General features: G+C 32.4%; 1 protein-coding gene across 2 annotated transcripts in view; it reads left to right on the forward strand.

The window, feature by feature from the left end:
• Positions 1–14,888, forward strand: part of IKZF3 (IKAROS family zinc finger 3) — a 48,022-nt gene that overhangs the window by 23,738 nt on the left and 9,396 nt on the right. For both annotated transcript variants that reach the window (XM_081933891.1, XM_081933892.1), the window contains one exon: positions 8,031–8,147. In XM_081933891.1, coding sequence (XP_081790017.1) covers positions 8,031–8,147 — 117 coding nt within the window. The remainder of the gene's footprint in view (positions 1–8,030; positions 8,148–14,888) is intronic.

The raw sequence follows: 14,888 nt of genomic DNA on the forward strand, positions 1-14,888 counted from the left end.
AGGGTTAGGGTTTGATTGCAGGCAGAGCCACATTTCCTTTTCAAACCTGTAATCAGTGAAGCTGGGCTGGATCCTTCCGGGGCTGGGGGAAAGTGTGTGTAGTCCCATCCAACTTCTGTGTGTGTGTGTGTGTGTGTGTGTGTGTGTGTGTGTGTTTGAGAGAGGGGAGAGGGAGGGAGAAAGGGAGGGAGGAGGGGAAGGGAGAAGAAAAAGAAAAAGAAAGAAGGAAACTTCTTTCGCAAAGGAGAAAAACAAATGCTGTCGCTTTAAATCGGAACTGAGCATGCCTGTCTGTGGAATTCTGGGAATTGAAGTCCACAAGTCTAAAAAAATTTGAAACCCACCACTGGGTCAGTGCCTTACCAGCCATAAACCTCACCGCACGTCAATGGAGGCATCACATGACTGTAACTTGTGATTTTATTACTGATGTACCACTGAAGGAATGGCATTTTAAAAAAAAACACCTGTGTCTGTCTTAAGGCATAGACTGCCCCAAAATGGCATCCCTGTTGAAATGGCTTTTATTGTACTAATCTGGCTTGCTACGTCTACAGTAGGATTTTTTGGCTGAGGATATAGTCATTTGATATTTGTTTGTTTGTTTATCTATCAAACTTCTTAATCACCCATCCCCTTCATGCATGGTTTTTCCTTGCAGGACTAAAAATAATGGTTGCTGTACAATTGCATTTAGTTTTTGTTCATATTTTATAGTTTTCTAATTTATGATAATATCTACCTTCACTTTTAAAAAATAAATTACAGAAATATGGATTTAAAAATCACAGGCCTTTGTTCAATGTAGTATTTCAAAGTAGAAATTTGGCAAATGGGTTATTTTGAGGTAATATCAAGTATTTATCAATATCTCAAGTAGTAAAGAAATCTCTGATCATAATATTTGTGTCAAAAATAACAGAACAGTTGGAATTATGTATATCATTTAAAAGAAACCTACTCTTTTTTAAAATTATAAATGACATAGGTAAAATAATTGCCAAAATTCAGGGTAGCTATCTGGTTATATCAAATTTAGCTGGTCTATTGGAAGAGAGAACATGGAGATTTTCCGTATTACTTACATGCTTAGATATTTAATTACCTAACACTAACCTTTGTTTGACTGCTCCTCTGGAATTCGTCATTGGTGATAATTTTAACATTTATGACCACAGGGCTGAGAACACTGGGGGAAGGTAGGGACGTGCATGTAACATTGAATTCAAATGTGGCTTCCATGCTTGATTGGAGATTCATATCAGACCATTAGCAGGTTCTCTTTTTCCGTGTTCCATTCCTTTGGTGACCACATCATTTGGTGTTACAGGAAACAGTGCCGTTCATTCAGGTCACGCTTAGTATTTCTGAGGTTTTTGTTAACCAGCTCTCTTGCTCTGAAAAAATGTGAAACTATAGGCCTGGAATGACAAAAGTCACATGTTGGAACAGTGTGAACTGTTTCTCCAAAAGACTCACCCTTGAAATAATAATAAAACAGAGAATCAAGGGATATAGAAAGAAATGGAATAAAGATAACAAAAATATTACTGATAAGAAATCAAGAATCCACAAGTGATAGATTTACCCATCTCTACTTATAAGTCAAGAAGTCTAATTAAGTCAATAAGGGTTTTTTTGGGGGGGGGGGGATCTAGTTGAACTTACATTAAACAGACCAGATTCCTATTAGAGAAACTTGTATACTGTATGTTCTTTAGTGTGGAGTTTATTGAAACTATACTGCATGGACACAAGCTCCGTAAATTAATATTTTCCATGTGATCTGAGTATTTTTCCTCTAGTATGGAAGCCTCTTGGAAAGAAATATATATGGTGAGATTTTACATTATCCAGAAATAATTATTTAGAAATTTATTTATATAATTATTTTAAACCATTATTTAATTAATTATTAAGAAAAATAATTTATTTAGAAATAATTATGCGATCACTCCATCCAATTAACTTCTTGAATTGTTTGTATTCTGTGTTTCAAGTACAGCAGAGAACACTTGTGAATTTAAACTTAGTGAAATAGCATCCCTTACAAAAACTCTGTGAATATTAAAAACTAAAAGACTTTTCAGACATTGCAATGCAATTTAAAAAAAAAACTATATACAAAATGTGCATGAGATGAAAAATGGGCACTAAAATATATGAATATTTGGAAAGTGTATCTACTGTTTTGGTGGTCTGGAAACATACACAGGAAAAGTCACATTTAGAAATATGTGGATTTTTGAATATTTTGAAATAATAAAACTAATGAAATAAGCAATAATAAGTATTAAATTCCATACAATTCTAACTGATGCAATTATTTCAAGAGATTCTGCTTTTAGTATATTTCATTCCTAACTGTACATTCCAACCAGTGTTCCAAAATCCAAAAAGAATCCCAAAATTGTCCAAATTGGAAAATTAACACCGATTGTTGGCTTCAATATTTAATACTATATAAAGTAATATTAAATAATTTGGGAATAATATTCATTTTGAGACCATTTACCTTTTGCCAAAGGATAAAGTTTAATGGACTCCATCTATTAATATCTGAAGAAACCTCTCTTTGTATTTTATTTATATTACATGCACTACTGAATTCTATCCTTTGATACACACATGCCTAGATATTTAATATGGGAAATAGTATAGAATTGATGTTCTTTAAATAGATGGCTAATCAGATTTTCAACTATAGGTATTAATTCTGATCTTTTGCCTCAACACTATGATAATACCATGAGGTTTACAAATACACAAAAGAAATGTCATCTGCAAAACAAAATTGAACATAAGATTAGGTCTTTCCTAAAAGTTATGTGAATTAGTTTCCCCTATAAGCAATCTTTAGATTGAAAATAGGGATGAGGCATGTTGCATGCTTTGGCTTTTTTTGGTGTTCCCAAGTCAGTCTTGACCTGTGGTTAACTGGGAGAAGGACTGGCTCAGCTGGCTTCATGCTTAAGGCAGGACTGGAACTCACATTCTTTCAGTGCCTACGTTGTTGCCTTAACTGCTGTGTAGTAGGACTGTATCTTTTTTTTTTTTTATCAACTTAATGTCCTAAGAAAGAAACAAAAAGTCACAGCAGTGGTTAATGCTACTCTTTCCTGTCACTAGTTTTGATTAATTTCCAGAGCACCATTTAGGAAATGTGTGTTTTGATGGCCCTATGCCTTCAGTAGCACTTGCTGTGTAAAGTGCAAGTTTGTAAATTAAGTAATCTGCCTTTTTATGACGAATATCAGAGCCAATTCAAATAACTCTGAATTTGAAATTTAGTTGTCAAAACATTTATTTATTTATTTATTTATTCATTTATTTATTCACATGCATGAGATAACAGGTATAAGTATAAAGATGGACATGAACACAGGAAATGGGTACGAATAAGTGGGGACCATAGGACAGTGATGATAGGCACGCTGCTGCGCTTATGCACGCCCCCTAGTGAGGCCCCCTAGTGAGGTCCACACTAGACAGTTTAAGGTTAAAGTTATGAGTGTTTGTGGATGTAACAACAGAGCGAGTATCTACAGAGCAACAGCCTTCATATGTGGTACAATATTATGTCTATATAATGCTTTTTAAGCACTTCTTTCTTTAATGACAAATCTCTTCCAGTGGAGCAGATCATAATCATCTTAGCTACTCTCTGCATCAGTCTTTAAGCCATCAGTTTGATCTCTGGCAAAGAACAAAATTTCCAGTTAGACAGATCTTTGATCTCCTCCCAGTAAATTATTCTTACTTGCTTAACCCAAGGAGGTGAAATTCAGAATGGATGGTATTTGGTAAAAAAAAAATCCAAGCTTTTCTGTATTTTAAGTTTTAGCTTAAAGTAGTTTGTGTGAAATTGATTATGAAACTCTGTGTATGCTTTTCCTGTGGACGAGTGGCCTAGAGCATATTTAGCATTTGTTCCTATCTTTCAAACAAAGGAAAATATGTTAGACAAACTACTTTTTAGCAAGTTTGTCTGCTTTCATAAATCTTCTCATTAATAAAATACTGATAAACTTGTTGCACTCGGAGGAACAAATTTTGAAAGCCACAATTCCAGATTATGTTAATACTGCATTAAATTTAATTGGTGTTATTTCAGGTTCGCTGAAAGAATGTTAAGAGCATCAGCAGTCATTTAAATAATTAAACAAGTCTGATCAGATTCTTTTCTGCATTGTTATTTATTGCTTTTATTTGTGCTCCTATTTTGCCACCTGTGCTTTTCTTGTTTTATTTTATATTTTTTAATATAAAAATATGAGACACTGGACTGAAATGCATAATTATTTTATATTATAAAATAATGATAGAGTTTGGGCACTAAGTGCAATTTTCTACTGCAGGAGTGAAAATAAACTTCCTATCCAAGCAAATGGGAGACTTCCTACTTTCCCCATCTTCTATGTAACACATGCTTAGCCATTTAACGGTACTTTTTAAAGCCACACTCAGTTTTTATTTCTCGAGGCTAAATATTTCCAATTATTTCAATCTCTCTGAATAGGATGTAATTTCTAATTCCCAAATTTTTCTCCTCCAGATTTTTCAATCTTTTTAAAGTGCTGGGATAGTCTCAAAACCAAATACAGATCTTAAAATGGGAGCTGCCCAATGTTGAATAAAGTATAAGTACTACTTTATAGATTTGGAAACTGTACCTTTGTTGATGTAGCCTAAAATTGGAATTAATGTTTCTGCAGCCAAATGCTATTGACTCATGTTTGGTTTCTAAGGAATATAATCCCCCCCCCCCTAAATATTGTTTCTAAACCACATTTCCAGTCTCTTTGGTGCACTTGATTCTTGTTCCCTAACAGACTTTTGTAAAGATTTTGCATAACCCACTACATGAATAAAACTAATGATTTCATTTGGGTTAAGACTGGGCAAGAAATAAGAATACTATTTAAAAAATAATTCATATATCAACACAGTGCTAGAACATATCAGCTTAAAAATCTCTCTGACTGGGAATTTAAAACCTTTTTCTTTTTAATGGCCAGGATAAATTTGCTTATCTTTGAATCCCAAACCAAACAATATTTGTTTAGATATTGTTACGATATTTTCAAGTAAAGTAATACATTTTGATATTATTTATTCATGAGACAAATACAAATATAGGCAAAAACTTAATTCCTATACTAATTTTAGTTTGTATATGGATCAGAATGATTATTGATTTTGTTATAACTTACTCTCTCCCCACTTTGTTATTTTTACTCAAGGAAGTCCAAAAAAAGAATAGAAATTGATGGGGTTTTTTTCCTGAGCTATTACGATCATAAGAAAAATCCCACTTCCTTTAAATCACCTACTGTTAAAATACTAAAGCTTGCAAACCGCTAAAGACTTTAAGTTGGGTTTGGCATTCTTTCCCCATGTAGTTGCACTGCCATAAAGTCACTGCCTGATCATCTATTTCCTTTAGACTCTGATACTTGAAAATCTTGTCCCTCGTTCTTGCAACCCCCTCTTCCCTGTAGTCTGATAGCTACCTCTCTTCCTCATTCATAATTCCAGGGTGGAAATCGATAGTCCTGCTCAAGAAATAATTATTTTTCCTTAAAAAGTCAAATGTAGAGCAGATGGATTGGGGGGCGGGGCGGGAGAGAAACCACAAACAAAACAAAACATATTAATCTTTATACAGGCTCTGAAAATATAATTTTTTTTGTTTTGTTTTTTGCTTAGCAAAATTTTGCATTGAAGTGGTAAGCCTGCTCATAAGGCTTTGCTGAGAAGGCATTCTCTCAGGAACCTCCCAATCTTGCAACTCCTCAAAGTTTTTGACAAATATTTTGAGAAGTTGTTGTATCATCAGCAGATTTGATAAGCATTACCTCTTTCCTCAACCAAATGACTAACAAAAATCATTGAAACCCAGGATTAAACCTCGTTACACTCCACTCCTACCTGAGTTCAGTTTGATCTACCTTGAAACAAATTTGCTATAATTGTTAATTGAGCTATATATCCATTTATTATGGTTGTACTTAAGTAGCTGCTAATCATGAGGTATTTTACCTACTCCATTGCTGAAATATATTACAAACTATATTACATATGCAGCTTTGCTATAATCTACTGATGAAAAATAAAATATAGTTAATCTGGAAAAAGTAATTATTAATAAATCCCATGTATTTACCATATTTTTTCAAGGTGCTCACAGATATTGTCTGTTTTACATATTTTTTTTGCAAATCATTTCATAAAAATATACTCTGATTTAAAAAAAAATTAGGAAAATTTATTTAACCTTTTCCCCTCCAAGATATATTTTTGCTTTTAGGGGACATTTTATTTAATTTATAAAAAATTGCAATATGGAGGGAGAGGAATCTTTTTATTTAGAACTTTAAAAAACCACTATTAGATAAATTAAAAGACTATAATATAAGATTTTGCTTTAAAAAAAAAGAGCAATAAGAATTTTTGGAAAGCCACCTTTGAAACATCAAATTACTGGGAAAATTATGTCCATCCAGTCAAGATCAAAATTAAAACATTTCACCTAAACTGTATGCAAATTCTAGAATTTGACAAATTGTTTGGAAAAAAGCCATTCTCAAGAGACTGGAAACATACTTGGACAACTGCTTTTCAAAATTATAATTCAGATTAGGAAATTCTTACTAATGTTAGTGTACTACATCTCTCAGCTAAAATTATGTTCTGTTTATAAAGTTAATAAAGGAGCAAAACATCAAATCTTATGAAGTAAAGGTATGTATCTATGTGCATAAGTGTAGCCTGCCATCTGTTTCCCAGGGTTTCTTAGAGAGGCCAACAATACCAGGCCAATTCCCCATTCCATTGCACTGTCAAAATTATTAGTGCCATCAGATTCCTGGAAACACCAATTCTCCATGCAGGAAGACTAAAAATGACTAAAAACACCATTTCAATTGTTTTACATTTTCATCTGCATATAGAAATAACCTCATATATGGCTGCAGCCTTCCCTTACGCTTACAGAAGCAAATTGACACATTTATGCCAATGCTAATGATTTCAATTTTATACATTTTCTTTAAGAAGATATATAATTGATTTTAAAAAATGGTTTTAGTGTTATCCTTGGGAGAGGTTACCATGCGTTTCTGCACTGAAAGGAATTGGGATGTAGCTGCAATGAAACATTCACTGAAACTGAAAATGGAGGAATGGGGTAGTTTTATTATGGCAATTATTGCATTTACCAACCTACTTCCTTGCTTTGTGGGACAAATAATTGTAATAAGATGTAATAAGAATATTTCCCAACCAAGAAACCCCCAACATTCTGTTGTTTTGTCTTCACAGTACTCTAAACAAAATATAACTATAATAATAAAACAAAATATGACTAGACTGTACTATTCCATAGAAATTAAGAGAAAAATGCATTGTAGATAGAATTTAACATGTGGTATAAACCCAGCCACCATGAAATTTTGTTGTGCAAGTTTCTTTCTTGCTATCAGTATAGCCTACTGATAATATACTGCTATCATGAATATTACTATCACTATTAATAATAAGTAACGTTTCATAGGGTGGAGATAGTAAGATTTCATCTCAGTGGATCAACATTTCATGGGTTTGAATATTCTCCATGTGCCCTTGCGTTTTACATCTTCAGGGGCCGTTCTGCAGGTGTCTAGTTATCGTTCTCAAAATCAGATGGAAATTTGGGCGGGACAAGGTCTTCCTCTGTGTTTCATAAACTACCAGGTCAAGCTTGTTCATTAACAAGAGGAAGTGTATAATCAAGATGTTAATTCTGTGAGGCTTTGTGAATCTGAGAATTGCAAAATTTGGATGTGTCTTCTATTTTGTTCCAGCTCTGCTGACCACATTAGTGAAACGGAGGTATGAGAATAAGAGAGAGGCAGAAGAAGAAAAAAATAACCACACAGTTAATCCCATGCAGATCTGCTAAATGAACAGTTGTGGGCATTTACATCTTCCTTTAAAACTTGCTTTTAAGGACTTTATTCTAATTTTTCTGTTTGCTTTTCCCAATCTAGAAAGTTCAGAGAGAAGGCACATCAGAACTGAAATGGGGACTGAGCGGGCCCTTGTCCTGGACCGCTTAGCAAGCAACGTTGCCAAACGAAAACGTTCCATGCCACAGAAATTTATTGGTAAGGATTTTTTTTTCATGGACCCTCTTTTGGGTATGGCCATTAAAAGCAATGTAAATATGAAATGGTTCTTCTTACGAACAAATATAAACTTGCATTTGTTAGACAACAGTAACATATCAAATAAAGAAAAGCCGTTACCATATTTCCTTCTTCCCTCTTTACCATGACATGAATGGATTTAGGCGTATTCATGGCTTAATACAGACCAGCCCCTGAAATATACAGTGGAGAGGTTTCTGATGATAGATGACTCTTTCAAACCACAAAGCCTCCAGGAGAGCATTAGATGGAGAATTGTCACTGATTTCAAATTATTGTCAACCAATCAAGGCAGCCACAAAACAAAAAGGTGTATAAACAGCAGATCCTGTTACCAAAGTATATGCAGATACTATAGGGCAAATAATTTTCTCTCCTTTATCTAACATTGGGGGGTGGGGAAGAAGCATTCTTTCTTCCTCCATGAAATAGATATTATAATAAATACTTATAGCAAAACTGGTTTTAGCTTACTGCTTTTCATTGATAAATATTTTTTCAAAAGCTCAGCAATACGTCTTTTGAAATATAGAGTAAACTGCTACAAGAGTAAAACATCTCATTCTTTACCACCGTCGGAGAGCTAGATGAAGCAGTGTTAAAAGTAAATGCAGAGACATTCTGTTTTGTTGATTAAGAATTGTTTTCTTCTACTTACTAATTAGATCAATTGAATATTGAATCAGTAATGAATTTTTAAAAATAACTATTATGATTGCTCGATCACATCAGTTGTTCGTAGAATGAAAAGTTCAGGTGCTTGCATATACAATCATGTAATATTCCTTTTAATTCCTATCTTCTTATCATATATTGTTTATTTAAAAATAATTTATTAATTAGAATGATTGTTTATAATAAAATAATATCAGTGTCAGTGTCAATATTGACTTTTCAAAATTATGTTTATTTTAATGCAGTTTATTTTAGGCATCTGATAATTATATTGTGGAATTTTAATGAAAATATGATTTGTTCAATTGTAACTGAAATAATTAATTGAAAAAGAGAAAAAAGATTTTTTTTGCTGTTAATTTCTAGGATTTATAGTATTTCCTAAGTATATTATATTATCAAATATGAAATAATGGAATAATAATTAATACTAACCAGACTATAAGGGAAAATATATTTTTAATTATGTGGCCATGTCAAATCAAATATATTTCTCAATTGGAAAAATTGGATGGTTGCTTGATTTCTCAGCTTTTTACACAACTTAAAGGAGGCCTATTAAATGATCTCAATATGGATTTCAGTATAATGTTAAAGGCTTGGCCATTTTGGGCAGGTAGTTTTTGGCAGCAACTTCATTTAAATTTTGAAGATTAATAAAAACCCACTGAATCATAGTTATACGTCTTTCACTGTTCGATCTTAATGCTATAATATAAATCTTTAAGCAATAGCCCTTAAAAGTAGATAGATTTTCTATCTTTAACCTCTGATTTTGTGTATTATTCTATTTCCATTCAGAGTAGAAGGAAATATTGTTTTCTGACAGTACAAACATGCCCAAACTAATATGACATCTTTTTCTTCCCTGCTCCCCAGCGCCCAAATTAAACCCCCCACAATTGTATGAAGAGATCTACAATACTTTGGATTTGTCTAAAGATCTTACAGCTATTATTCCTTTGCCATTGAACAAAAATAAAGTTGACCTAATATTTTTCTTCTGAATTTGCAAAAGTGGAGGGGGAACAATTGTTCACCTTAACTGCAAAGACCTCCCTCAGTCATTTACATCAAAAGCCATGCAAAATTGTTTGATAGTACCATATATTAAACTCCAGAAATGGTTCTGTGTAAGAATTTGTTGATCAGAGCGGATTTGCAGTGACACAGATTTTCTGCTGTGCAAGCTTCATTGTGAATATTGGAGATGAATCCAAAATGTTAGGGTTGCAGAAGGAGCAGATTATTTTTGCTTGTGCTTGGGGAACTAAGAAAATTCAAAGTTTGATTTAACATTACTGGTATTAATACTCTATACTTAATCAATAACTCTTCCTCCAGTAGTAGTCAATAAATCACAGCTTTTGGAGGTAGAATACTTGGTAAGGAGAAAATAAAATCCTCAATCTGCTATGAACTTCATATTGTGAGAAAAAAATACATAAAGTCAATGCATCCCACCCTAAACTTCTTGGAGAATGATAGGTGCATGGAATTGGTATAGGAATGCTGTATTTTAAACCAGTGATAATGTGTGTTTTACTGTGGCAAACTACAAGTTCAGAGCCTATAAGGTACTACAGGTAATCCTTGACTTACAACAGTTCATTTAGTGACTGTTTAAAGTTACAATGGCACTGAAAAAAATGACTTATGAATATTTTTCACAGTTATGTTTGTAGCATCCCCATGATCATATGATCAAAATTCAGAAGCATACCAGATGGTTCATTTTTATGAACATTGCTGTGTCCCAAGGTCATGTGATGCTAAATTTGCTACCTTCTGACAAGCAAAGTCAATGGGGAAGCTAGATTTACTTAGCAACCATTTCACTAACTTATCAACTGCAGTGATTCACTTAACAACTGAGGCAGGAAAGGTTGTAAAATGGGACAAAACTAACTTAACAAATGTCTCACTTAACAACAGAAATTATGGGCTCAATTATGGTTGTAAGTCAGGGACTACCTGTACTGGGTACTCTCTAGCCGGCCTGTTGCCACCTGAATACTAAAGCAATATGATTCCTGATTTTTTATTGAATGCATTTTAATTTACATCTGATTGCATTGTTTTTCTTTTATTGTGTCATTTTCTTTCATATTATAAGTGCAAATTTAATAACACAATTGTCTTACTGTTCAGACCCAGAAGATAAAGAAGAACATATACTGGCCTCGACATTGTTAGTACTCTTCTTATTGAACAGAACTGTCAAAAATCTATTTAATGAAATCTAATCTGGTGAATAACTCTATGAAAGAAAGATCATTTAAATTCTGTTCTCTATTTTTCCCCTGTACCTATCAGCATATGCTGGCACTTACAAACATCAAACTTTTGATACACAGTCAGTATGAAAACAAGATTAGATATCTGTAAAGATTATGAAGCCAACTTCCTTCTTAGTATAATTATGCTAGAGATTTTTATAAAATAAGATAAAGACTAATATAAATTAATATAAAGTGAGAAAAAGAAAAGAAGGAAGAAATCAAAGACAAAGCTAAAAGTGAAAGAAAGGAAGAGAAAAACAGAAAAATCTGAAAATGAACCATACAAAGAAATAGCTTCTGATTTACTTCACAGCAGTTATAAGTACAACATGAATTTACCTCTTACTCTATGATTACAACGTAGCTCTCTTCTTTCTGCAATATATTCTGTCTAATCATCAAAACCATAAATCACGAGTTCATTTTTTTCTTTTTTGTGCAAGGAAGTCTATAAGGGGTTTCCAAGTTAGCAATAAACATAAATATTGTCTTTTCTCTGATCAAATAAATGAATTTGTTCATCCCAGCCACTTTCATCAGCTTCTCCATCTAGTCTTTGACACATTTAGTGTCAAATCTCTTCATTTATGTGCATACAATAATCTTGCTGTAATTCTAATGTATCAAAAGAAAGTGTCATGATTTTTTCTCCAAGCGTTTGTCCATCAATCCTGAAAGAAAAACCCATGGTCTCAATTGTATATTAATGTTTAATATCGTATGAATTAGTCTATAAATAGCTGAAGCCAGAATTTTCTAGCTTCTTTACAGGTCCACCAAATATGTAAAATATCTGTTCTTGTTCATATTTCCAATATAGATTTGGATTGTCTTTAAACATTCTAGACAATTTTTCTGGTGATATATACTAATGGTACATCATTTTATAAAAATTCTCTTTAAGATTATAACATAATGTTAATTTCAATCCTTTCAGCCATATATTTTACATTACTACATCTGCATATTATAATAAAAGAATTAAAGCTACTTTATCATGCATTCTTTCACCTGTTCTTCTATTTCAAGTTTTAATTTAAAAAAATATATATATTTTAGCAATTAGATTTTATTTCAAAGTCACTCTTACAATGTTCACTCTCATAAACTCTTTTATTTACTTTAAAATTTTCTAATAATTGCAAACAAGAAAACTATTGAAATCTCTATCCCTCCGCCCCAAGCTTTTTTCTTGATTTTATATTATATTTCTCTTGTCCAACTTCTAATATCTTTACTTCTAGCAAAAATTTTCGGGCACCGGACCGGTAGTAATGCCGGCAGGAGCCCACCTATGACCAACACCCATTCTTCATCCAGACCAGGTGTGTTCAATCCTCTTTCTTTTGCATCTTATAAAAGTTTATATTTAACTCGTGTTTTTTTCCCTTGCCATCCAAATTTAGACATATTCTCCTGATATGGTTTAAATGGGGCATCAGTTATCAATGTAAGTATTGTCTGAAATAACAACATCATTCGAAGCAAAACATTTATTTTTATCATAAAGATTCTTTCATCAAATTTTGGTTTCCACATCTTAACATATCTTTTTAATATTGTTCCATGTCTTCACATAACTATTTTGAAATAACATACAATTATATTTGACATAATGATACCCAAATATTTTACCTCATTAAAACCTACCAGTGCACCAATTAATTTTGATGTGTCCATTAATATTTCAGTTCTCTTTAAAGGATCTTCCAGAATCAACATCAAATTATCTACAAAAGCTCTTAACTTGTAAGTCTCTTTTAAAGTCTCTCATCTTCTCTTCTATCTCTATTTAGTATTTCAGGAAACTAAATAAATAAGAGGAGAGACAGAGAGCATCCTTCTCTTGTTTTTTTTTTTGTATTTAACATGGTTTTGTTAGCTCTTTGTTAACAATTATTTGTGCTTTCTGTGATGTATAAATCAGTCTTACTCATGTTATAAAGTTCTCCCCAAAATAAACATCATTTAAAACCTCTTTGAATAAAGAGGCCCAATTCAAATGGTCAAAAGCCTTCTCTACATCTACAAAATCAGTGCAGGTTTTTTTGCATTATGTTGCTCTAAATATTCCAAAATATCTAGCACATTTATAACAGTCTTTTAGATTTAAAAAAAAATTAACATTGGTCTTAATAAATACATTTAAAAAAAATATTTTAGGTTTATTGGCTATAATGGTTATGAATGTCTTGTAGAAATTATTCAGTTATGAAACTGGCCTATAGTTTCTTGTTAAAATCAAATTTTGTCCCTATTTAGCTATTAGTGTTATATTGATCTCTTTCCAAGTATCTAGGATTTTCTTTCCTAAATAAAATTCATTATGTTCATCCTCAAAACATAAGAACCTGGCAATCCATTTGGTCCAGGCATCTTCCCTGGTTTTTTAAAATAACAACAACAACAACAACAACAACAACAACAACAACAACAACAACAACAATAATCTTCAGCAACTTCTCTTATTGTTATAGGTTCATTCATAATTTATTTCTGCTCCTCTGTAATCCCTGATAAATTTTATTTCTTTAGAAATTCATCTGTTTTCTTTAGTAAAATATCCCCTGCTTTATGTAAATTGGAATGATGGAGTGTTTTTTGTACAGCCGCATTGTCCATTATAGCTGTTTCTCCCTCTTATCATTTCACTTATTCATTCACTCATTCATTCAGTTTCTAACTCAACCAAGTGACTATAGGCCATTTTCTTCTCCTTTTTATATTTTATAAGCTAGCCATTTTTCTGCTTTACTTGCAAATTCAACCATTTTTTGCTTTAAATAAATGATTTTTATTTCCATTTCTCTTACTGATGTTGTAGCAATTTAATATGTTGAGAAATACATATCTTCTCTAGAAATGTCTTTCATTTGTCTCCATCCCCACCCCCTTTGTATTATCCAAAATAGCTTGTGTTTTCTCTTGGCTCTTCTTTTTAAGTACAGTATTGTGGTGTGTAAAATAATCTCTAATAACAGTTTTACCTGCATGTCAAATCATACTTAAATGAGTGCCTTTATTTTCAAAAACGTTTTAATTTCTTTTCACAATCCTTTGCTACTCTTCTTTCTGTGACATTTCATTCAGTCTCCATCTAAAAGAATTTGACTTTCCCTTATAAACCAAATCCACAAGATTATAATTCTAAAAGATGTTTGATACTAACTCTACATTTGTTCTTTGAAATCCAAATCAGATCCATTCTTGAAACGGATCCTTTGAATTACTGTTCTTCTGTCTCAATATATCAATTAGTCCTAAACTGTCCATCAAATCAAAGAAGACTTTGAAAATTTCCACATAGGTTGATTATGTGCCACCAAGTTGATATCAACTTCTTGGCTTTCTCAAGACTATCTGTCTCTATTCTGATTTTTCAAGTCTTCTATGAGTGCATCAATTGCTCCTGTAATTGAGTAAATCCATCTTGCTACCTGTACTCATCTTCTCTTTCATTTTCTTCTCTTTCTTTTCACTTTTCCTAGCACAATAGACTTCTCCAGAGATCTAGGCCTTTGTGTAATGTATCCAAAGTATAATTGTTTGAGTTTGGTAAATTGTGCCTTGCATAAGAACTCTGGTTTGATTTTTTCAATGCATGTATTTTTTCTTTTGTTTTGTCTTGTCTTCTTGGCTATCCATGGTATTCTCAGGTATTTTGCCCAATACCATAGTTCAAAAGTATCAATACTTTTACTATTCTGTTAATTTAACGTCCAACTTTACTTCCCTAGAATGT

The sequence above is a fragment of the Natrix helvetica genome, assembly GCF_964273705.1.
Source record: "Natrix helvetica genome assembly, chromosome: Z".
Taxonomy (NCBI): domain Eukaryota; kingdom Metazoa; phylum Chordata; class Lepidosauria; order Squamata; family Natricidae; genus Natrix; species Natrix helvetica.